Below are 23,282 nucleotides of genomic sequence, written 5' to 3' on the forward strand. Positions count from 1 at the left end.
TTTTTATTGAAAATACTTATTTCAGCATAACATGCAAGTATATCAAACTGTTTTCACTCGAAATGCAATTTTCAATTGTGACTAATACTATGGAAGCACCAAATGTTTTTTTTTAATAATTAATTTACAGTTAAAAACTAAAGAATATTAAGATAAAGATTAACCGTGATGGGATCAGAATGTGTAGTCTTTTAACTTATCCTCATTAATTCTTGCCTTCCATGGTTGTTGTCTCACCATGTTTTGGCCAATTAATTTTCTAGCCTGCCGGTTTGGTAAGATTCAAACTGCTATCTTTAGACGATGCTCACCGTAGAGACTCCAGGCTTCTATTCACTGGCCTTGTGATTAACCGCGACGGGATAGGAATGCGGAGTCTTGTAGCTGTATCCCTAGTAATTACAGTCTTCTATAGTTATTGTCTTACCACGAACAAGGCCAGAGAATGAGTTTGATGAAACAGGGTGAAACAAAAACTATGAAAATGAAGATAATCCACAAAAAAAAAAAAAAAAAAAAAAAAAAAAAAAAAAAAAAAAAAATGAATGCACAAATTATGAAGTCTCATCTCAAATGATTCCAAAATTAAAATAAAAAAAATAAAAATTAAGAAAGAAATGCCAGAAATAAGATTTACAACTCACCATTTCTGCCGATGTACATGATAGCCGGATCATTTAAAACGGTATCGGCTTCGCTTGATACGTCAATTTTCTTGATTGTTGGTTGATAGTTGTCAACCTGGAAGGGAAAAATTTATAATCTTAATTATTTTTTTTTTTGCAGGTATTTGAAGCGCGTTCAAGGTGTAGAGGATTCATGGATGCTCCCAATATGTCAGCCATGACTGAGTAGAAGTCATAAGTAATTCGCAATTGTATTTTTAGTGTTCTCCAAACTTCCTGGAGGGTTTAACTTAAACACAACTGAATATACCAGGTACTTTATCCATTATGCCATGGATCATTGCAGATTGAAAATAAGTCAGAATGAGAACAGTAGTTCAAATATATATATATATATATATATATATATATATATATATATATTAATTCACAAAAAGCCAAAACACAAATGTTTGATCAGACACTACCCCTTCCTTTTGCCCCCAGGATCCACCATATTTGACAAAATACCAAGTGATGAAAATAGTTAAAAGCTTCAAACTAATTTGAATTGTAGATAAAAGCTGCACAACTTACAAAAGAGGTCGAAGGTCAAACACAAATCAACCAAAATTATCTCAATGACCACATAATTTTATCATAAATTGCTACGGACAAAAGATTTGATCTAAAGTTGGCAAACAGAACTTAAACTCTGGACGGGAATAGAAATCGTTTGGAAATGTAGAAATTGAAAAGTTAATTAAAACTTCACTCACTTTCTAAATTGATGAATCCAATTAGGTTTTTAGATTTCAAATAATGGAGGCATTCCAATATGGATGCAAGGAAAAGATATTTAATTTAAGCTTTAGTGTAATGGCTGCCTTTAATTTCAGAATAGATATTTGAAGATATTTAACATTTACCATGTTTTCACATGTTTTCTTGCATCATCAGTCCCTATTTATTTGCCTCCTAACAAGAGTAATGTTCAACACAAGATTACCCAAAAAGGGAGAACTCTCATTTGGTCATTTTGTTTTATGGCATATCAACCCCCTTTTAAGGTTATCCAATATTGAATTCTGTAATTTAGGAAAAAGTTTGTTTCAAATTCTTTATATTTTAAAATATTTATTCATGGTGTTGGGTTTGGTAGAGAAATTTTTTTTTTTTTTTTTTTTTTTTTTGCTTTTGACTTTTTAAAACATGATTCAGTTTTGTTAAACGAAAATGACAAAAAAAAAAAAAAAAAAAAAAAAAGAACAATAACATCAATGTTTGGAGCATTTTTGGTCAGGAAGCCAGTATCTTCAGACAGCCTGATTTGGTACCACCATGGTTAACATTAGGTTGTTGCAAAAATGTGTTTTGACGTTTAACTATATATAAAAAAAAACATTTTTACACCAAACTAATAAAAAAACAAGTGAAGCATGCATCATGTTAGTGCACAGTTTTTGATTGATTGGTTTTACGGCATATCAACCTATGTGATCATTTAATGCCGGAGTCCTTTTTTTTTTTTTTTTTTACTTTTTTTATTGGGGGGGGGGGGCTTTTTCAGCCTTTCCTCCCTTTTTTTATAAAATTGAACTAAGAAATTAAATGTTGTATTTATACATGAATGTGTATATTTGGGTGACTTTAAATTTCCTTAAATTTTCTTATATAAATTTACTTTCCTTAGGTATGCTAGAATATTTGTTGAGTTGACCTTTTCAAAAAGGTCCTCCATATTGCTTTCTGTATAATATAATTTTCTAGTTGGGGCGAGGTCATCACACCCAACTAGGATATGTTTTACTGTGAGTGTCTCCTGGCATGGGATGCACTCTGGCGCCAATTCTCCATTTAGTATATAAGAATGAGTAAAGTTGGTGTGTCCTATGCGCAGCCAAGTCAGTATCACATCTTCTCGGCGTGATCTCTTGATGTCCGGACATCGTTCCTTAAGTTCAGGTTTGATTGAGTATAATTTGCTGCCCTCTTGCTGACTCCACCGCAGTTGCCATTTTTCCTAATCTGGGGTCTAAGATCAGTATGTGGAATCTTAAAATTGTCAGTTGGAAGGTGAGAAGATCTTTTTGCAGCTGTATCTGCCCTGTCATTGCCTTTGATCCCCACATGGCTGGGGATCCAGACAAGAATAATGTTTTTAGTAGTTGAAAGGGTATTGATTTTTTTCTATTAATTTTGTTGTTAGTGGATTTTCTTATTTTTGATTTTGTATAGATAATAGGACTGATAGAGAATCTATGAGAATGATGAAGTTTTTAGTGGTTTCCTCTGAAATTATGTTGAATGCTAGATCGATAGCTATAGTCTCTGCAGTGAATATAGATGCTTCATTTTGAAGATTTCTCTTCATTGTGGTTTTATGGTACGTTGCTGCACATCCAGTGTGATTGTTGCTTTTAGACCCGTCTGTGTAGATAAAGGTGTAGTCTGAATATCGTAATTTTAAATGTTGAAGTTCGTCGTGGTATTCAATAGGGTTTGTGGTAGATTTGGGCTTTTTGTTTAGGTTCAGTTTTATTTCTGGTCCATGGGGGGGTTTTATGGAGTATGAAGTTGTGAATGCTGGAGATTGGAATTTTCGATTCTTCAATGCTTTCCTTCATTCGGAGCCCGAAAGTTTTGATGGTTTTTCCTCTCATGTTGAAGAGTTCTTCATATTTAGGATAGAAGGTACATTGGTATGCAGGGTTGTTTGGGCAAGACTTCAGTTTGAATAAATATTAAAGGGCTAACTTTTCTCGCCTTAGATCTAGTGGGGGTTCGTGTGCTTCCATGTATAGACTGTTCACGGGGGAGGTTCTGTATGCTCCTAGGGCCAATCTTAGGCCAGTATGGTGAATAGGGTCTAGGCTTTTTATATATGATGTCCGGGTTGATCCATATATGAAACAACTGTAGTCTAGCTTTGAGCGGACTAGTGCTCTGTAAAGTTTAAGGAGTGTTTCCCTGCCTGCACCCCAATCGGTATGTGCTACCACTCTCAAAAGATTTACAGCTTTGTTACATTTTTTTTTCAGATAGTTTATGTGTGGGATGAATGTTAACTTTTTGTCAAATAAAATCCCTAAGAATTTGTACTGGTCAGTAACGGGTATGGGCGTTCCTTCCATGGTTAGGACAGGATCATTATGCATGTTCTTTAGTTTGCAGAAATGCATGCATTTCGTTTTTCTTTTGGAGAATCTAAATCCATTCTCTTCCATCCATCTCATTACTTTGTTTAAGCACAATTGAAGCTTCCTTTCTATTATAGATATATATCTAGATCTACAGCATATTAGGAAGTCATCCACATATAGGGAGCAATCTACCCCAGGGTTAAGGTTTTTTACAATGTTGTTAATTCGGATACTGAACAGGGTCACTGACAGTATACTCCCTTGAGGTACTCCATTCTCTTGTTCCTTCAAGTCCGAGAGAGCTGTGCCAACCTTTATTCTGAACTGTCTATTTTTTAAAAAATTTTCAATAAAAATTGGCATTCTGCCTTTTAGTCCAAGCGCCTTCAGATCCCTTGTAACACCATACTTCCACACAGTATCGTAGGCTTTTTCCATGTCAAAAAACACTGCTGTTAAATGTTCCTTCCTTACAAAGGCTTCTCTGACGAAGGTTTCAAGTCTGACTATGTGGTCTATTGAACTTCGGTTTTTCCTGAATCCTGTTTGAAATTCTGTAATAAGATTCTCTGTTTCCAGGAACCAGATTACTTTTGTTTATAATCCTTTCCATGGTCTTACAAATGCAGCTTGTTAGAGCTTTCGGCCTGAAATTCAATGGATCTGAGACGTTACTTGATTGGGATTGGATGTTTGAGTTTTCAGATTTGGGGATTGGTATTATTGTGGCCTCTTTCCAGGTCTCAGGTACGTTTCCACTGGACCATATAATATTGAAAATTTCAAGTAGGTATTTCATTGAGGTTTCTGGAAGTTTTTTGAGGATTTCATATGGAATTTCATCGGGCCCTGTAGCTGTGTCATGGGATTTGGTTAGCGATTCTTTTAATTCAGGCAAGGTAAGAGGTTGGTTGTATTTTTCGGTATTTTGTGATTTAAATAGAATTTTCTTCTCTTCCTTTTCTCTAATCTTTTTGAATTTCTCTGTCTGTCACATGATGAAATTTTTGATAAATTATCTGCCAGGTTATTGGAAATGTCTTTTTGATCGGTGTATATTTTGTTGCCTTTAGAGATGCGGGATATTGGTGTTTTTTGTTTTTTTTTTTTTTTGTTTTTTTTACACAGTGATCACCACTTATCAAGGCCCGGAAGCCACTCAGGGCTAAGGGTTATTGCAAGTACATTACGTTAGTGTGGAGATTTGATGAAGTGTACTACTACACTTTCCTTCTATTTTCCTCATCATGTTCCAAACTGTTTTCGCCTTGGTATTCACATTAATTTTGGATATATAATTTCTCCAAGTTGTTCTTTTGGATTCCTTTATGATTCGTCTGGCTTTTGCTCTGTTGTTTTTGAAGAAATCCAGATTTTCGCTTGTTGGGTACTTTTCGAATTTTCTCAAGGCAGCTCGTCGAGCTCTGATGGCTTTTCTGCATTCTTTTGTGAACAAAGGTTTGTTGTGATTGTTGGTTTTGGTTGTTTTCGGTATGGTATTATTTGCTATGTTTGTGAGTGTTTTAATGAAGTAATTCAAATGGTCATCTTCATCATTCTTTTCAATAATTAATTGGTTTTTGCACTGTTCCTGGAAGTCTTCCCAATCCGCTTTATGTAGGTTCCATTTGGGTGTTTTTTGTTCAGTACTAGTACTTAGACTTTCCAGGATGATTGGGAAATGATCACTCCCACAGGTGTCATTGTGTACTTTCCAATCATAATCCATATATATGGAAGGATCACATAAGTTAAGGTCAATGGCGGTGAAAGTACCTGTTGCTGGGTACATATAGGTGTAGTTTTGATTATTAAGGAGGCATAGATTATTTTTATTTATTATGTTTTCTATTTCTTTTCCTTTTTTATTTGTTTCTTTACTTCCTCATATTACATTGTGACTGTTGAGATCTCCTAGTAGAAAAAAGGGTTTAGGGAGTTGTTTTATTAATTGAGTTATCTCAGTTTCGTTGATTGTATCTTTTAGAGGGATGTAGATTGAGCAAAGTGTTATAGTTCTATGTAGAGTCACTGAAACTGCAATTGCTTGCAAGTTTGTGTTTATTTATTTGTCTTTGAGGGACTTCATTCTTCACAAGTATTGATGTGCCTCCAGAAGCTCTGTCCGTATCTTTATTTATGTAGTTGTAAGATGTGTAGTGTTTTATGTTGATGGTATTATTTTCTTTCAGAAAGGTCTCCTGTAGACAGACAAGTGCTGGGCTCATATTTGTTATTAATAATGTGAGTTCATTTTGGTTTGCTTTTATCCCTCTGATATTCCATTGTAATATTTTGTTCATCATTTGGAATTGTGTTCAACTTCCATCGTTTCCAATCCCTCAAATCTATTTTCTGTCGGAGTCCCTGTTCGAGATATAGACCGGGATCTTTCTTTTCCTGTTTTTGTTTGTTTTTGTTTTTTTTTTGTCTGGGGGGATTTTTTATTCTTTTCTGGCTTGTGATGTGTTTGATGGTTGTTCGGTTGTTTTTGTAGAAATGGTTTGTGGTTTTGTTTCTTTTTGTGGTTCAGTAGTGTCTTTACTTAATATTATCCTTGGATTGGTTGCAGACATTGCACTATTAATTTTCCTCATTTCTTCTAATAGTTCTTTCATTTCCTTTATTAGTTTGCTTAAGACATCAATTTTCTTGTCAGTTGTATCCGTTACATGTATATGACCATTTTGATTGTTGATCGGAGTAGTTTTTTTAGTTGCATCTGCATATGTTTTAGTTTCAATGATTTTCCTGGCCTCTGGGTAGGATATATTCTTTATATATTTTAGTTTGGTCACTTCTTTTTCTCTTTTCCATATTTCACAATATCTAGAGCCAGCGCCATGGTTTCCAAGGCAGTTGGCACAGTTGAAATCTTTTCTGCAGTCAATGTGTGGGCCGCTTTCTCCACATCTTCCACACACTGGTAATCGTGTGCACCGATCTTGATAGTGTCCAAACTTCTGGCACTTGAAGCATTGGAGGGGGTTTGGAATATAAATTTCTACATTTATTTTCATATATCCAACTTTCACTTCTTTGGGTATGGTGAGGGAATCAAAAGTTAGTATATATGTATTGGTATCGATTTTCTCACTGTTGTTTTGATTTGAACTCTACGAACATCTAACACATTCTGTTTCTGTAAGTGTCTTGATTTCCTCCAAAGGACAAAGTGCAAGTTCGTGGCTTTTCACTACTCCTTTGCAGGTATTTAGGGTTGGATGTCTGTAGCATTTGACTTTGATGTTTTCAAATAATTTTAGTTTCAATATTTCTTTAGTTTGTTCTTCGTTATGGGTTTCTATTAGTAGGCTGCCGTTAAATTGTTTTTTAATAGACTTTGGTTTTAGAGTTTTAAGATTTTTTTCAATTTTAAAAGGTGATAGTTTGCTCAAAGGAGTTTCCTCCATTAATTCTATTACTACGAATGTTGACTTCCTTGGTTTTATCGTCTCATCCTCAGAGCTACTGATGTCAGAGACATCAGAGTGGGTTCTCTTTGGGTGGTTGGGTGGTTTTTGGGAGGAATAAGCCATATATTTTGTTTTCTTTTTTCGTCATCTTTGTTCCCCACCCACCTCGGAGTCCTATTTGGGAAGAGCCTGGGGGGAAACCCATTCGCCCAGCCTCCACAGAGATACAATGATGATATAACCGACTTTGGTGGTATCATAATGATTATCTGTTCTCTCTTGATATTGCTATGGGATCTGTAGCAATGCTGAGGGGTTTACAGCCTCGTCATCGATATTCACACCTAATCGATTGACCCTCAGCCACCGCTTTCCATCATATATTAGGGAGTAGGGTTATTTGTGGGAGAGGGGGGGATGTGTTGTGTTAGTAGTGAGTTTTTGGAATGGGCAATATATGGTGGGGCTTGGCGTGACTGGCCGATTGGTCGGATCGGGCCTCTCCGACCGCCCGTCTAATCGAAGTAAGGGCCAAAGTAATGTGTTGCGGTGCCTAAACTTCTATGTATTCTTGTTTAGGTTCGCTCAATCACCAGGATCACGTCCTAAGACATTATGGGTAGCAACCCACGGCTAACTGGTTGTCCCATTGAGGGATTTTTACCCTCTGCAGGGGGGCAGTCGGTTTGTTCTCATGCCCTACCGTCCGGGCAAAAAAAATAAATAAATAAATAAATAAGTAGATAATTTAATAGAATATATTTCTTTTCTTTTTCTTTCTTTTTTGTTGTTTCTTTTCCTTTTTAAAATCTGTTTCTATTTAACCCATAGTTGGGACCCTAACAGGTACTACCACTCCGGGTCAGGGTGGACCTGGGAGCAATGGCAATTAAGAGGTGGCTCCACACTCCCCAAGCCCATAAGCCGGACCTCACCATCGGATGTAGTTTAAGGTCATATCCAGGACCGGGAGTAAGGTAGGAAAAAATAAATAAGCCACAGGGCAGCCTGATCTGGTAACACCAGGTTAGTGCACAGTGAACGAGGCATAAAAAAAAAAAATGACTAAGTTCAGCATTTGTCCCCGCCCCATTTAGCCCCAAAAGTCCCCATGGGATGTCAAATCCAGGTGAAAAATCAACAAACAGTGCCGTTTTAGGTCTTAACATATGTAAATTTGAGTTCTGCCCCATGCAAAAAAGAAATGGCTGTCCTTTATTGGCCCCCTACCTCCCTTAGCCCCAAAAGTTCCCAAGACCTTAACAATTTGAGTTCAACACCATGCAAAACTGCTAAATAGACACAGAAAATTTTGGACAAATATGGTAAAATAGTCCCAAAAATGGAGTGTTTTTATTAACCCTAAAAGAGACCCTGGGGTACACTCAAGAGCTATCACGAAGTATAGACAAACAAAAGTATATAGAAATCAGTTAGTTACAACTTTTCAGAAAGTTTTACAAAAATCCAAGGCATCAATTTTTTTTAATAAGCACAAAAGTGCCAATTTTAGCCATTTTAACCCGAAAGGCACCCCTAGGGGTGTGGGAAATGGAGTTTCCCCAGAAAATGCGTTCTGTTACTTTTTTACTCATATCATGTTTAATGTTTGTGCAAAATTTCATGAAATTCTAAAGTGTAGTTATTGAGAAAAGTGCGAACAGCTGAATGGACAAGGGTGAATACAGAGGTCCACCCTCTTTTTGTCGGGGGACCAAGAAAAGCTAAAAACAATTCTCATTTGTCCAGTAATGGACTAGTTCAGGAGAAATTCTCTGCCAATATATGGATGTATTGAATACCAGCATGTAAAAATGAACGTTAAACGAAATTACGGTTCTGAATTTTGGAGATGAGGATTGAGTGTTCATATTATTTGCATTATTCGGACTACGGTTCTCATCTTGAGTGTTATTTGCACAATGTTTCAGTCAATGAAACCTTCAACCTTCTTCAGGTGTCTAAGCCACTATATTTGAAAATGAGAAGTGGTTAAATCCATGAATAACCTGAATATGACGATATTAATTATGCATGCTACTTATAATTTGAAATATTTGAATTTTCAAATCTAAGGTTGCACTCACATCATCAGAAAACTCTTTAATATACTTCAAAGAAAATCAAATTTGGAAAATATTTATTAATTGATGTCTAATAGCTAATGTTTAAAATTTTCAAAATTCTGAAGTTTCATGGCTGGTTCCTACATAGTCTTGGCCTCATTTGCATTAAACTACATATAGCCACACTTATGTCAAGCAGCTATGTACTAAATCAATTAGTTTATGAGTGAATCCTATACATACACATAAACATATACAAATACTGAATTTATATAGAGAGATAAGACATTTAAATCAGTAGGTATAGCAATAAAAATGTTCATTTGAACTTTGGCATGGCCGACTGACAGACATGCTATTTAGTACTTTGGCATGACAGACTGACAAACATGGTATTTTGTACTTGGGTGTAACAGACTGATGGGCATGCTATTTTGACCTCGGGCATGAGATACCCACATTAGTTCTATTTGACTTGCTGGCTTGACCTTTACTCCTGATCTGAAATGGAACACATACATCAAGTCTGTTGCCAAGGTTGCTGGTAAAATGGTGGGATCCTTCTATCGCTTCAGTAGATATCTCACTGCTGATTCAATTTTCTATCTATATAAAAGCCAAGTATGTCCAAGGATGGAGTACTGTTGCCACATCTGGGCAGGAGCTGCTAGAAGCAGCTTATCCTGCCTTGACAGAGTTCAAAATAGACTTTGTAGCTTAGTGGGGGATGCTCTTCTCTTCCTTGCAACCTCTTTCCCACAGAAGAGATGTTGCAAGCTTGTGTCTGCTTTATCATTATTTCCATGGCAAGTGCTCGTCTGAGCTCCAATGGAGCCCCTTGCCAAACTTTCATGAAAAACACCCTTCTAGCTGAAACCACTATCAATAATTTTCTTCACTCTTTATCTGTGCCTAAACCAAAACGTAGATTCCATGAACAAAGCTTCTTTCTTAGAACCGCATGCCTGTAGAACTCTTTTCTGTTTGCCTGTTTTCCATCTGACTACAATTTGGTTGTCTTCAAGTCCAACGTAAACAAATTCTTGATAAACCATCCCCTTAAGTAATCTAATTTACCAAATTTCCACCACTAACGATTACTATATTATCCTACTCACTATTGTACACTCAGTAACCCTTATCCTTGAGTGGTCTCCAAGCCTTGATAAGTGGTAACCCCTATGTAAAAAAAAAATTTTCAAACGAAAATATTACCTACAATGATTTTTCTAGAAATGTTTATATGTATCAAAAATAGCATTTGATTCTTAGCAGTAAAGATATAGTTTAAAACTAAGCATTAAATATAAAAATGCAATTTTATATGTAAGTATGACCAATTATCTGACGATGGGTAGGAACAAGTATTATCTGCTGTGCTGCTTCAATTCATCTTTTTAGTCCTCAGTTGGTGAAGGAAAGGTCCTTCTAGACTTAAACAATTTTTATTATTGACTCAATCCAGAGTCCTCATCTGGTGCTACTAGACCAGGCTGTCTGAAGATATTGATTTCCTAACCTCCAAACATTAATGTTTTTTTTTCTTTGCAAAACTCAATCATGTTCTGCAAAGTCAAAAATAAAAACTTTTCCTCTACAAAATTAAACTAAACAATGAATGGAAAGATAATTTTGAAACTTTGAACATTTATCAAGTTTTTTTATAATGGCGATTATCAAACTAACTAAAACACTGTTTTGATATATAATATGAGGAAAATATTTGCTTGCAAAATCTTTTTTTTTTTCTATTTCTCATTGTTTATTTGACATGTCACCCTGTGTTTTGATTTTACTCATCTTTATACAGTAGGTTCTCATCATATCACCAAAGTTAAGCAGTGTTGAGCCTGATCAGTACAAAAATGGGTGACCATTTAGGAGTTCCAGCTACTGTATGTGTTCTCCGCTTATCTTTGCATTGTTTTCTGTCGTCCTGGACCTCTCCTTGCCACAAGACTCAAGCAGCACCATATCAGTGGAGGTGTGGTTGGAGCTTGTGCAACCCTTGCCTCATAATTGCATGCACAGCTACCCTCACAGGGGGTATCCATTGTTTTTTGAGACTGAACACAGAAGCTCCCACTCATCTTTGATTCAACTCTGAGAACGATTCTGCTCAGTAGATTTTGATCATCATAGCATACACTCAGTGAGCCTACATAAAAACACCATAGTAACTGACTCAATCGCTATTGGCATAGTGTCCCTAATATGCAACATAAGAGCTGTCTATTCTTTTTCTAATTTCCGTTAAAAAAAAAAAAAAAAGAAAAAATTTTTTTAAAAAGGGGGGGGGGTAATAAACCTTATTTGTTAACCATTTTCAATTTTTAAAGTTATCTTTGACAAACTAGAACATAATTCATTTCTTTATAAACAAACTCCTTACTTGCGTAACAGTCCGGAAACCCACACGTTGTGGCCTCAGTCACAAAGTAGACAAAGAATAGAAAGGAATTTAACTAGTCTTTTCTTTGTTACAACATTTATTTCCTCATTGTTATGGCCAGGACTTCACCCATTAGATCATGCTCTTGAGTGTTATCCATGCTTCTCACATGATCACAAATATGCTCCACATCTCTAATATAACCATTCTCTTTCGCTCTTTTATCATCTTTTTTCTTTACCAGTGATGTTATTTCACATGCATTCATATCTACACAATCTTACACTTGTATTATTTTTTATTCTTTGGATTACCGTTTTCATCGGGTGTTATTTTCATGTTTTCAGTCAATGTAACTTCCAATCTTCTTCACATGTATCTTGCCAAATTCTGGAATATTTCTGTGTGATCTCAGGAATCTACACAAAATTTCAAATGGAACCTTTTATTTAATTCACGACGATAGCTTACTCTCATTCCATCAGTCATGACCGGATAGAAGTCCTAAGTAATTTGCAATTGCATTTTTTTTTAGTGTTGCCCGCACTGAGGTTTGAACCTTCAACCTCAGAAGAGTATAACATCACAACTGAATTGAAGAATCCCCAAAAATATGAATAATCAACTCTCATCTCTAAAAATTCCAAAAACAAACTCTTTTATATCGATTTATTACTCACTTGCATCTTTATAAGTCTGCCTCTTTCTGTGATGTGAATCGTGACGACATGTTGCTGATTATTGGCATAACTGATGCCATGATTTTCGCTGTTGATTTCATCTCGACCGTAACCAACATCGAAGGCCATTTTCACGCCACCTAGGCAAAAAAGAAATTTTAACGTTCATTTTTTTTTTTTTTTTTTAAATAAGGGTTTGTTTTTTTTTAATTCTAATATTGCTATTGCTTTACTACTAATAATAATAATACCACATGAACCCAAGGAAACTGAAATTACAAGAAATCACAAACTGTGCCACCTTCCTCACCACAAAACAGCATCAACCAATATAACACACAAAATAGTTGTCAAGGATCAAGGAGAATGGAGAGATAAAGCACTAACAAGACCTCAACTGAATAAGTGAAGAGCACTGGGAAATTGGGGAATCTTATTGCCACCCAAATTCCAATGAAGATCAATGGTGATTGTTAACAAGAAATCAATGGTAAGCGACTGTTGTGATAATACTAAGTAAGTAGAAAAGGTTATTGAAAGAGGTGGAGAGTACTGGAAATCTGGAGAAATTTGTTGCCACCCAGATACCAAGGGATACCACCAGTTATTATGAGTAATCACTCATGATGGCCTGTATGAGAACTAGTGAGTACAAATAAAAAAATGAATATTTAGGAGTTAAAATAATTATCAGAGGAGGGTAGGGAAATAGTTCTGTGGTGGAAATCTTTCATTAGAACGAATATACTCATATGCTATACAAGATGGAGTATAAATAAATCATGATACACAAAATCATTCGCCAATCTTAATGGATTTAATGGCTTAAAGAGATTTGGGATTAAAGCATAATTGCATTTGTGTAGCTGTTCATTTCATTATTTTTTTTTTAACTTATTTTATATAGCTCTACAAAAACTATTGAGCACTATCAGATTAAATACTAATATATATCAACTTGGCTGCTTGTTTGAATTGGTGATCTTTTAAACTAACACATTTCTGGTGTAAACATTATTACATACTTATTTCATGGCAAAATTAAAGTCCACAAATTATGAAAAATGAGCCAGTAGAAGATGTGCTAGACATTTTTTTTAACAAAAAATCGTCCACAATCACATTCTGTTTAAAAATGCCGGACCCTTAATTTAAATAAATTTAAGTTAAGGGAGATAAGTCAGTTAGTCATACTGATTTTGTCACACAGCTTTTTACATTAAAACGTATGATAAAACTCGATAATTTGATAAATTCTATTGTTACTTTAATTATTTTTTTTTCTGCTGGATCATTTTTTGTAATTTTTATACTAATTTAGCAATGACACGTAAATGTTTTCACCTGAAACAAGAACTCCAACTTGATATTGTATTAAGTATTGGAATTAGTTTATACTAGCAGTCCCGATCCATCAATGTGTAAGATAATTTTTAGTAGAATTTTTGTCTCACAAGAAAATATTATGAATGGAAATATCATTTGTAAGTGTTATAAGACATATTTACAAAATTATAAAAACACTATCAATAATTTCCCTAAACCTAAACGTAGATTCCATGGACAAAACTTCTTTCTTAGAACTGCACATCTGTGGAACGGTCTTCCATTTGCCTGCTTTCCAACTGACTACAATATAGTCATCTTCAAGTCCGATGTAAAGAAGTTTGTGTTGAGTCGTTCCCTTTAAGTAATCCAATTTACCAAATTTACACTACTCACATGACTATACTATGATATTGTCCCACTGACTTATCCTCAAGTTGCTAAGTGGTGATTCCTATGTAAAAAAAAAATATGCTCTAAAATGCTTGGGAATGTTTTTAACAGTGATTGTGAAAATCTTTTTAAGTAAAGAATGAAATTAAATCCATTTCAATTTATTTTGGTGGTAAGAAAATATTGGACTTAATAGGGATGCCTTTAGCATATAAATTTAACATTCAATGATCATCTACTTCCAAATTCACGGGTGGTAATCATCCCCAACTTTTGGACCAGATGTCATACTTTTCTTTTTTGTTTTTAGCCGAAATAAAAAGAAATATTCCCTCTCAATAATATATAATTTGAAATCCACAAAATTTTGTAAATGACCAATGAAAAAAAAAAATTGTTACATGTCCATAAAACACAGTGCTCCAGAAGTGGATGGTCAATTTAAATTGATTTTATATATGAAACTAACCCCCCCCCCTCTGAAAAGTATAAGGTAATTGTTTTTTTTATTATTCATATTTATATATTAATACAATACTATGTGTGTTCTTTTGCATGTCACGCTTACATCTGGGTTGTTTAATTGTTATGTTCTTTTTCTTGTCATAAATAATTTTACCAAGAATTCTTCATAAGTTTTGGTTTCGGTTCCGACTATAGCTGATGGCACTTAAATCATCTATTTTTTTTATAAATAATTTTATCAAGAATTCTTCACAAGTTTTGGTTTCGATTATGGCTGAAGGAACTCCAGTTACATATATATGCATACATATATTTTTTTCATAAGTTTTTATTTCGGTTTCAATTCAAGCTGATCTACCCAAGTCATAGATATATTTTTTTTTATTTTTGAAATCGCAACTTTATAATATATAAAAATCGATAGAACATTAACTCTATAATAATATATATGAAATCTGCAAGAATTAAAATAAGCATACTTTACGACCGGGCTTTACTGTGCTAGCTTAGATAAATACTTTTGCAGTTTTAACAAAAATGCTACAATAATATCAGAGCATCTCCATTTACACTGAACATCTACAGAATGCCAACATGAATATATTACATATGAATTTCCACAGGTCCCACTAGTTAACTATTAATTTGTTACAGGCTTTTTACAAAAAAAAAAAAAAGTATAATCTCATGTTTTCAGATTATGAAGTAGCATAGGCTACTTTTGTAACAGTTAAGACTTTAGTCTATTACATATAAACATCGTAAAAACGTCAAATAATCACCTACTTCAAGACTAGATAGGGTTTTTAAGTACATATCACAAAATCGTTTTTTTATAGTGTGATAAAGTTTTGTCTTTGTAAAAGATAGGCATTAAATCGTTTTTTGTTTGTTTTTTATGTTATGAAAATAAATGCTTTATTCTTTCTATCTTCTCCCTCTGTCTTTCTTAAAAATAAAATAAAAATGGTTTATCTTAAAAGAAATCTATTATTAATTCAGCTTATAATCTAAGATAATCTCATAACAAGATCATGGACACTACAAAATACATCTGCGTTTTTTGTGTAGGAAATTGAAAATCCAACAAATAATGAAAAAAAAAATTTTAATTTAAAAAATAAAGTCTTCCTTTTATGTAGATTTAATTTATTTGTTTGTGAGTGAACATATTTACTTAAGGATATCATTTTTTTTTCTACTTAACCGTTTTTCATATCTGAAATTTTTATGAATTTTGATATGACATATAATTAACATCATTTTTGTTCCTGATTGTCTTCAAGTCAAACGTAAACAAGTTCTTGATGAACCATCCCTCTAAGTAATCAAATTTACAAAATTCCCACTACTTATGTTTACTACGCTATAATCACATTATTAACCCTTATTCTCTAGTGGCTTCTGGGCCTTGATATGTGGTAATTTCTGCGTAAAAAAAAAAAAAAAAAAAAAAAACTTTTTCATACCTGAAATTTTTATGAATTTCGATACAACGCATAATTACATTTTTTTTTTTACCTTAAAATGCATATCTTTGATATCTAATTATAATGCACAAGCATCTATTTTTCTATGTACTTTTGACACTGTATTTAGTAGATGTCATCTATACAGAGCTTTATTAATGTAGAATAATTTTACTTATTTTTTTCTATGAATTTCAATTCAAAACCGTAAGGTTAAAAATCTGAATGCATGAACATGCACTGCAATTATGCAACCAACTAAACATGTAACCTAGTACATGTTTACAAATGATTGATATTTTTTAAAGATAAACTTGCATAATTGAATTTCTTAAAGTTTGAATAATTTGGAAATTTCATGATTTATTGTAATTGAAAAAAATAAAAATAAAAAAATAACACACCATGACATTTTTCACAACGTTTCGGTCGATGTAACCTCCGACCTTCAGGTGTATCTTGTCGAATCAATTGTAAAAGTGATATTCTTTTGAATGTTGACGGTTCAATTCTCAGTGCGGGCGACCGAAAAAATTACTTATGACCTCTATCCAGTCATGGCTGACAGAACAAGAGTATACTACCCCCATTATGTAAATAAAGGGTCCCACTCGAAATTCCATCCAAATTCCAGAGTTTGACAAGATAAACATGAAGACGAGAGGTTACATCGCCTGAAACGTGAAAATCACACTAGAGATGAAAACAGTAGTTTGATAAATAATACAAAAACACCATAACATGGCAATGTGGAATTTACCTTGAAAAATACCTTTGAGAATTTATATCAGCAGTTCCAATTTGTTTGTTTAAATAGTTAAAATTCAAACAAATTTTGACATTTAGAATAAAGAAAGTGAACATTGCGAAAACATTTTTTCAACCTAAATCTGTTCATAATATCGAATTTGAAATTTTTAGAATAAAGATTCAGTTACTTTTTTTTTTTTTTTTGCTTAATTGAATTTTAGTTTTTCATTAATTTATATTGGATTTTGTTTTCCATTAATAAAAAAAGAAAGATTTTAATGAAGTGGTTTCCAAAAACTGGAGAGTGGAATCAAAGGGAAATAACTTATATTTAATTTTGTTAAAAAAAAAAAATCCCGCTTTCAAAGGTTATTTTAAAAGCATAAAATTGAAAATTACATTTAGAATTATTTCCAGTGATGAAAAGCAAAACAAAAAGAAGCATTAAGATCAAATATGTTTTTATATACAAAATTGACCTTTCATTCCGTTTCTATTGTTAGAGTTTTTAATATAAATGAGGCACTTAAACATGTTCACATACACTAAATTAAATCTACATAAAAGGAAGAGACTTTTTTATTTTTTCATTATTCATTGGATTTTCAATTTCCTTACACTAAACAAGCAGATGTATTTTATAGTTTCTATGATCTAGTTATGGTATTTTCTTAGATTATGAGTTGAATTAGTGTTATATCACTTTTAAGAAAACCCCTCTTTATTTCATTTTTAATAGACAGGAGAGAGAGGGAGCAAGAGCAAGAAGGGGAGAGGGAAAGCGAAAGGGAGGAAAAGAGGGGGACAAAAAGAAAGGGGGGGGACAAAAAGAAAGGGAGACGGGGAGGGAGAGGAAGACATGGAGGGAGACGGGGAGGGAGACGGAGACGTGGAGGGAGACGGAGATGTGGAGGGAGACGGAGACAAAGAGAAAAAATAAAAATAAAGAGAGAATCAAGTGGAGAGATTAATGAAAATAGAAACCCTGAATTTTTCTTATTCTATTTTTTTCCTCTTCATATTTTTTGTGGGGAAGGGGTGGGATTATGCAAGACTCACCATGATTGTTAATCTCCACTGAAATATACTCCGTATTTCGTGCATCCCTGATTTGCATGAGAATGCCTTGCATTTTTGCAGTAGAGAAGCCGATTTGGGCAAAATTAAAATCAGTGGCTGACAAACCATGCGAAGCATCAAACGTGTAGGTAATCATATGACTTGGAACCATATTAGCACCAACCTCTGGAAAAAAAAAAAAAAAAAAAAAAATTGTTTAAAGCAGAGAACCAACATCCATGAGAGGATCTAGTGATTTACGCAAAAATTCACTTTTTCTAGATTTAAAAATAAAAAGCAAAATTTCATGTAATGGAAAATTCAAATCACAGAGTAGCTTATATATTTGATGTTCTTTGGAATCTTTTGAGATAATGCTTTATCATTTTTGGATTTATTCTTTTACATAGCGACTATGTAACAATAAAGATGATGATAACAGTCTACATAAAAAAGATTCCACTGAGTAACTTGTTCGAACAATTACTTTCAGAAAAATAAACCCTATGCATGTTGAGGTCAGCAATATACATCTGGATTTACCTCCATCATAATGTCTCTATATACCTACCTTCATCATACTGTAAATTAGCATTTATTTAAGTTGTTTAATAAATGCTGATTTAAAAAAAAAATTTTTCTTTTATCAAAACCCCACAATACATTTGTTTATGAAAATACTTTCTTTTTTAATAAGGGGATAATTTATATTGTCCATGCCTCCAGTTCACAGTACACTTACCCAGTTATAAGAAATTTCCCATTCCATTTCATCTTTCTTTCTTTTCTGCCAACTTCTAGATGCTCATTGCAATTTTTCTACTTTTCTATTGAACACATTTATAAACACGTCTTAACTTATTTAAATCTAGATTTTACATTCTATGTATACATCTATACTATCATAGTTAATTTAGTACTATTAAACTGGGTTACGGTTTAAGAGAGATGGATATAAATGAATGGTTATTTGAGTTAACCAGGGTGGAGGATTTGGTCATTATAAAGGAATCATAACAAAACAAATAACAGTAAAAATTGGAAAGGAAAAGATACAAAACAAAAATGAGAACAGATATCACTAAGAAGCATCATTCAATATACGCATTTACTAATGTTATTTAATAGCCTGACAGACTAAGTGAAAACGCTATTTCAAACAAGCCCAACAGACTAAATGAAAACGCTATTCCAAACAAGCCCAACAGACTAAATGAAAACGCTATTTCAAACAAGCCCAACAGACCAAATGAAAACGCTATTTCAAACAAGCCCAACAGACCAAATGAAAACGCTATTTCAAACAAGCCCAACAGACCAAATGAAAACGCTATTTCAAACAAGTCCAACAGACCAAATGAAAACGCTATTTCAAACAAGTCCAACAGACTAAATGAAAATGCTATTTCAAACAAGCCCAACAGACCAAATGAAAACGTTATTTCAAACAAGCCCAACAGACTAAATGAAAACGCTATTTCAAACAAGTCCAACAGACCAAATGAAAACGCTATTTCAAACAAGCCCAACAGACCAAATGAAAACGCTATTTCAAACAAGTCCAACAGACCAAATGAAAACGCTATTCCAAACAAGCCCAACAGACTAAATGAAAATGCTATTTCAAACAAGCCCAACAGACCAAATGAAAACGCTATTTCAAACAAGCCCAACAGACCAAATGAAAACGCTATTTCAAACAAGCCCAACAGACCAAATGAAAACGCTATTTCAAACAAGCCCAACAGACCAAATGAAAACGCTATTTCAAACAAGCCCAACAGACCAAATGAAAACGCTATTTCAAACAAGTCCAACAGACCAAATGAAAACGCTATTTCAAACAAGTCCAACAGACTAAATGAAAATGCTATTTCAAACAAGCCCAACAGACCAAATGAAAACGTTATTTCAAACAAGCCCAACAGACTAAATGAAAACGCTATTTCAAACAAGCCCAACAGACTAAATGCTAATGCAAATTGGATAGACAGAGTCAAAATGCCATTTCTAACTTAATTCTTAAATTTCTATACTGTTAGAAGCTGCATTGGCAGGCAGAGGTGTTTGTATGCTCCACAACACATAAAATAATATTTCTTTGTTTGAATTTATTTTTTTTTTTAAGTCATCAATCCAAGGGAAATAACTCTTACCAGTCTATGTATGACTTACGCCAAAATATTCATTTCAGTATCTTATTTTCATAAATTAGATAACTTCGTATATCATTAAAAAAAAAAAAATTCAAATTACCTGCTTTTGATGAAAATTAATTTGATCATTAACAATATTTTTTAAAATGATAACAATATTATGACTTAAAGAACAGGCTTTTCAAGTCGTAATTTCGAGTTTCAAAATCAATGAAAATTAAAAGCATTATAAACGATGCTTTTGCAAAATTCCCCGATTTTAAAAAACAAAAATTAAGAAAAATCTGTATAATGTATGTACCTGTGATGGATATCATATTCTAAAAATCATAAATTGTTTAAAAAGTTTTATTTTCATAAAGAAAATAATATTTAAGTGAATCTGAGTTTTTCCACAGATTTTAGAAAGTGTTTCTTAAAAACTTCGAATTATTTGAAGTTCTCTTCCTTGTCATTTCGGTCTGTTTTCAGAATGATGTGAGACAATTGTTACTTGGTTAGCCATAAAATTTTAGTTTCTTATGAAATTACTTGATTAATTTATGATTTTTGGAGTACAATATTTTCTTTCTGTCATGGGTATGTAGATCATGTAAATTTTTATTTTTTTAACCTAGGAGGGATTCTGGACAAGCAACTTATAAACATTTAAACTGAAAATCCTGAGAATTCATTTACTTAGAAAATATTTCTCTATGCTTGTGGAACATACTTTTTTTGTCCTATTTTTACCTGAGCACTTACATTAAATTTGGTTTGCTTAAACCTGTTATTTTTGTTAATTTCAGTTTTTCTGACTCTAAAACATGTTTCTGATCAAACAAACCGAGCATAGAGGGTCCCCCTCCAAAAATGAAAAATTTACTTTCATCATGACTAATGTTTGTGTAAAATTTTGTAAAAATACAAGGCATAATTATTGAGAAAAGTGTAAACAAACGAACAAATAAACTATTTGGGGGACAATTTTATGCCTATAATGGCTTCTAGAGTGACAACAAGAATTATCCTCGAAAATCCGTTCTGGCAAAAATTTACTTTCACCATGATTAATGTTTGAGCAAAATTTTTTTTTTAAATCCAAGGTGTTATGGAGAAAAGTGTGAACAAACAAATGTACGAATTACTAGGTCCAATTCCTCCTTTATCAGGGGATCAACAAAGTTGTTTAGGATTTAGAATGCTTTTAGGGCACAACCTAATAAAATAAATAATTCAATACAAGCTTCTGAAATAACGAACACAACTTCATAAAAGGCAACACAGAACAGGTTTATTGAGGAGAATGTGATATGTTCCTTGTCAAAAGCTGGACTCCAACTACCTGGTGCTATCCGCGGTAGTTATTCCCCCTGTGGAATCGTTGATACCGTTAGAAATCACTGAGGTGGAGAGAGAGAAGAAAAGGGAGGTCCGTTCTGTTTGGTGTCTCTCTCAGTAAGGACGAGTTGTTCTTCAAATCGGATGCTGGCCGATTTCCTTGGGGGATAGGAAGGACCAATGCGCCGTACCCCTGATTGGTCAGTATATGGCCAAAAAGCACAGGGGAGAAGCATTGATTCGAGAAAGAAAAAGGTTCCATTTGCTTCTGCTACAGTTGTTTGGTTTTGTAAATAAAAAAATTTTTTTTAAAAAAGGGGATTACACCTATTACGATTGTGATAAAAATCTGAAAACAGGAGAAAGGAGAAAAAAAAATGAATGTCAGCTGAACATTGTTTTACCTCTGCCACACATCCATCCTCGGAAAGGCGTGTAGGAACAATCACAGGTATAACTGGAATAACCTTCGTAACAGGTACCTCCGTTAAAGCATGGGTTACTCATACATTTACCAATGCATTCTGAAATTGGAAAAAAAAAAATTTCAAATCTTGTTTCTTTAATCAATCGTTTTTCAAAAGTTCTAATTTTATACAGGTTATCTTTTTCTTTTTTTAGTTCATTTAATTTTTTTTTTTTTTTAGTTCATTTAATTTTTTTTTTTTTTTAGTTCATTTAATTTTTTTTTTTTTAGTTCATTTAAATTTTTTTTTTTTTTTTTTTTTTTAGATATTCACATTAAAGTTTTCTCTTCATACAGTTTACACTTTTGTAGAGTCAGACATCTATTTTCATTTGTAATATATTTAAATTTCTGTTTAATAAAGTTTTCCCATTTAGTTTTTTTTTTTTTAAATAAAAAGATATATAAAAAATTAAATTTAAAAAATTATAAGGATTCAGGTATTTTTATGTAATTCCGATTTTATTAATTATTATCATTCTGGTTTCTCAGAGATTACTCATCTTCAACTAAATTCTTTTTTGGAGGTGAGGGGCATAATTTTAGAGCTGTCTTTCTAGAATAAAAACATGAGTATCATAAAGTATCATCTACATTCATAAATAACGTTTTTGTTAAAAATGAATGTAAACGTTTTTGCATTTTAAAATGAAGTTCATTTTTAGATTTATTTAAATTCAAAATATTAAAAACATTGTGAAGCTGTTTTATTAAAAAGTAAAATAAACAAAGACGTTTCCAAATTTAACTTGGTCGAATTTATTTGCTTAAAATTTGGAACTCTTGTAGCAGAACAATACCAAATTAAAAGAGGAATGAGATACTAAAAATTTGCACAATTGAAAAATGGTTACAAATCCATGGTTTATCATTTTTTTCCTTTTTCATAATGACACCTTAACAAATCGCCAATACTAACTATTACTATGATACTATCCCACTGATTAGTGTACACACAATAACCCTTATCTCCGAGTGGCTCCTGGGCCTTGATAAGTGGTGACCCCCATGTAAAAAAAAAAAAAAAAAAAAAAAAAAAAAATCAATTTTTAATTAAATGATATTAATTACTATGTATTGAACAGTGATATTACTGAAAGATTAGTTTAGTCAAATTTAAATGTTCTAATTAATTAAAAAGTTTATAGAGATAAGAAACAATGAAATGGGAGTTGCATTCTATATTAGTAAACAAACTTTATTTGTTATCTTCGTTAGTAGAGTGTACAAGCAGGTTGAAGTGTTCTTATGTAAAGATAGAATTAATGTATTGCCAGCTTGTTGAGGAGAGAACAGCTCAGTCCACACGAGTTTATAGCTTGTCATCATTGGGATGAAAGAAAGCCGATTAAAGGAGAAAGAAAAGAAAGGACAAAGTCTTCAGTGTTGTTTTGTCGTGTGTGGGTGTGTGTGCGTTCGTGTGTGCATTGGTGTATGTTCTTTAGCATGATAAAGAATATTCATTTGGGTACCACACATGGAAACAAATGAGAGTTTGAAAAGAGCCATTGTTAGCTTGTAGTACTCACGTTCAGCCTGAGGCTTTCGCCCCAGGCTAATGTGTGCTGCCAGCTGA

General features: G+C 33.1%; 1 protein-coding gene across 1 annotated transcript in view; it reads right to left on the reverse strand.

Annotated features, from left to right (window-relative positions):
• Positions 1-23,282, reverse strand: part of LOC145246720 (neurexin-4-like) — a 302,693-nt gene that overhangs the window by 96,657 nt on the left and 182,754 nt on the right. Inside the window, exons 20-23 of the mRNA XM_080108463.1 lie at positions 21,645-21,764; positions 17,765-17,950; positions 12,303-12,442; positions 645-741 (exon numbers count right to left, since the gene is read on the reverse strand). Of these exons, the coding sequence (XP_079964589.1) occupies positions 645-741; positions 12,303-12,442; positions 17,765-17,950; positions 21,645-21,764 (543 nt within the window). The remainder of the gene's footprint in view (positions 1-644; positions 742-12,302; positions 12,443-17,764; positions 17,951-21,644; positions 21,765-23,282) is intronic.

Source organism: Euprymna scolopes, chromosome 24 (assembly GCF_053919585.1).
Source record: "Euprymna scolopes isolate OS-2025 chromosome 24, ASM5391958v1, whole genome shotgun sequence".
NCBI classification, from domain to species: domain Eukaryota; kingdom Metazoa; phylum Mollusca; class Cephalopoda; order Sepiida; family Sepiolidae; genus Euprymna; species Euprymna scolopes.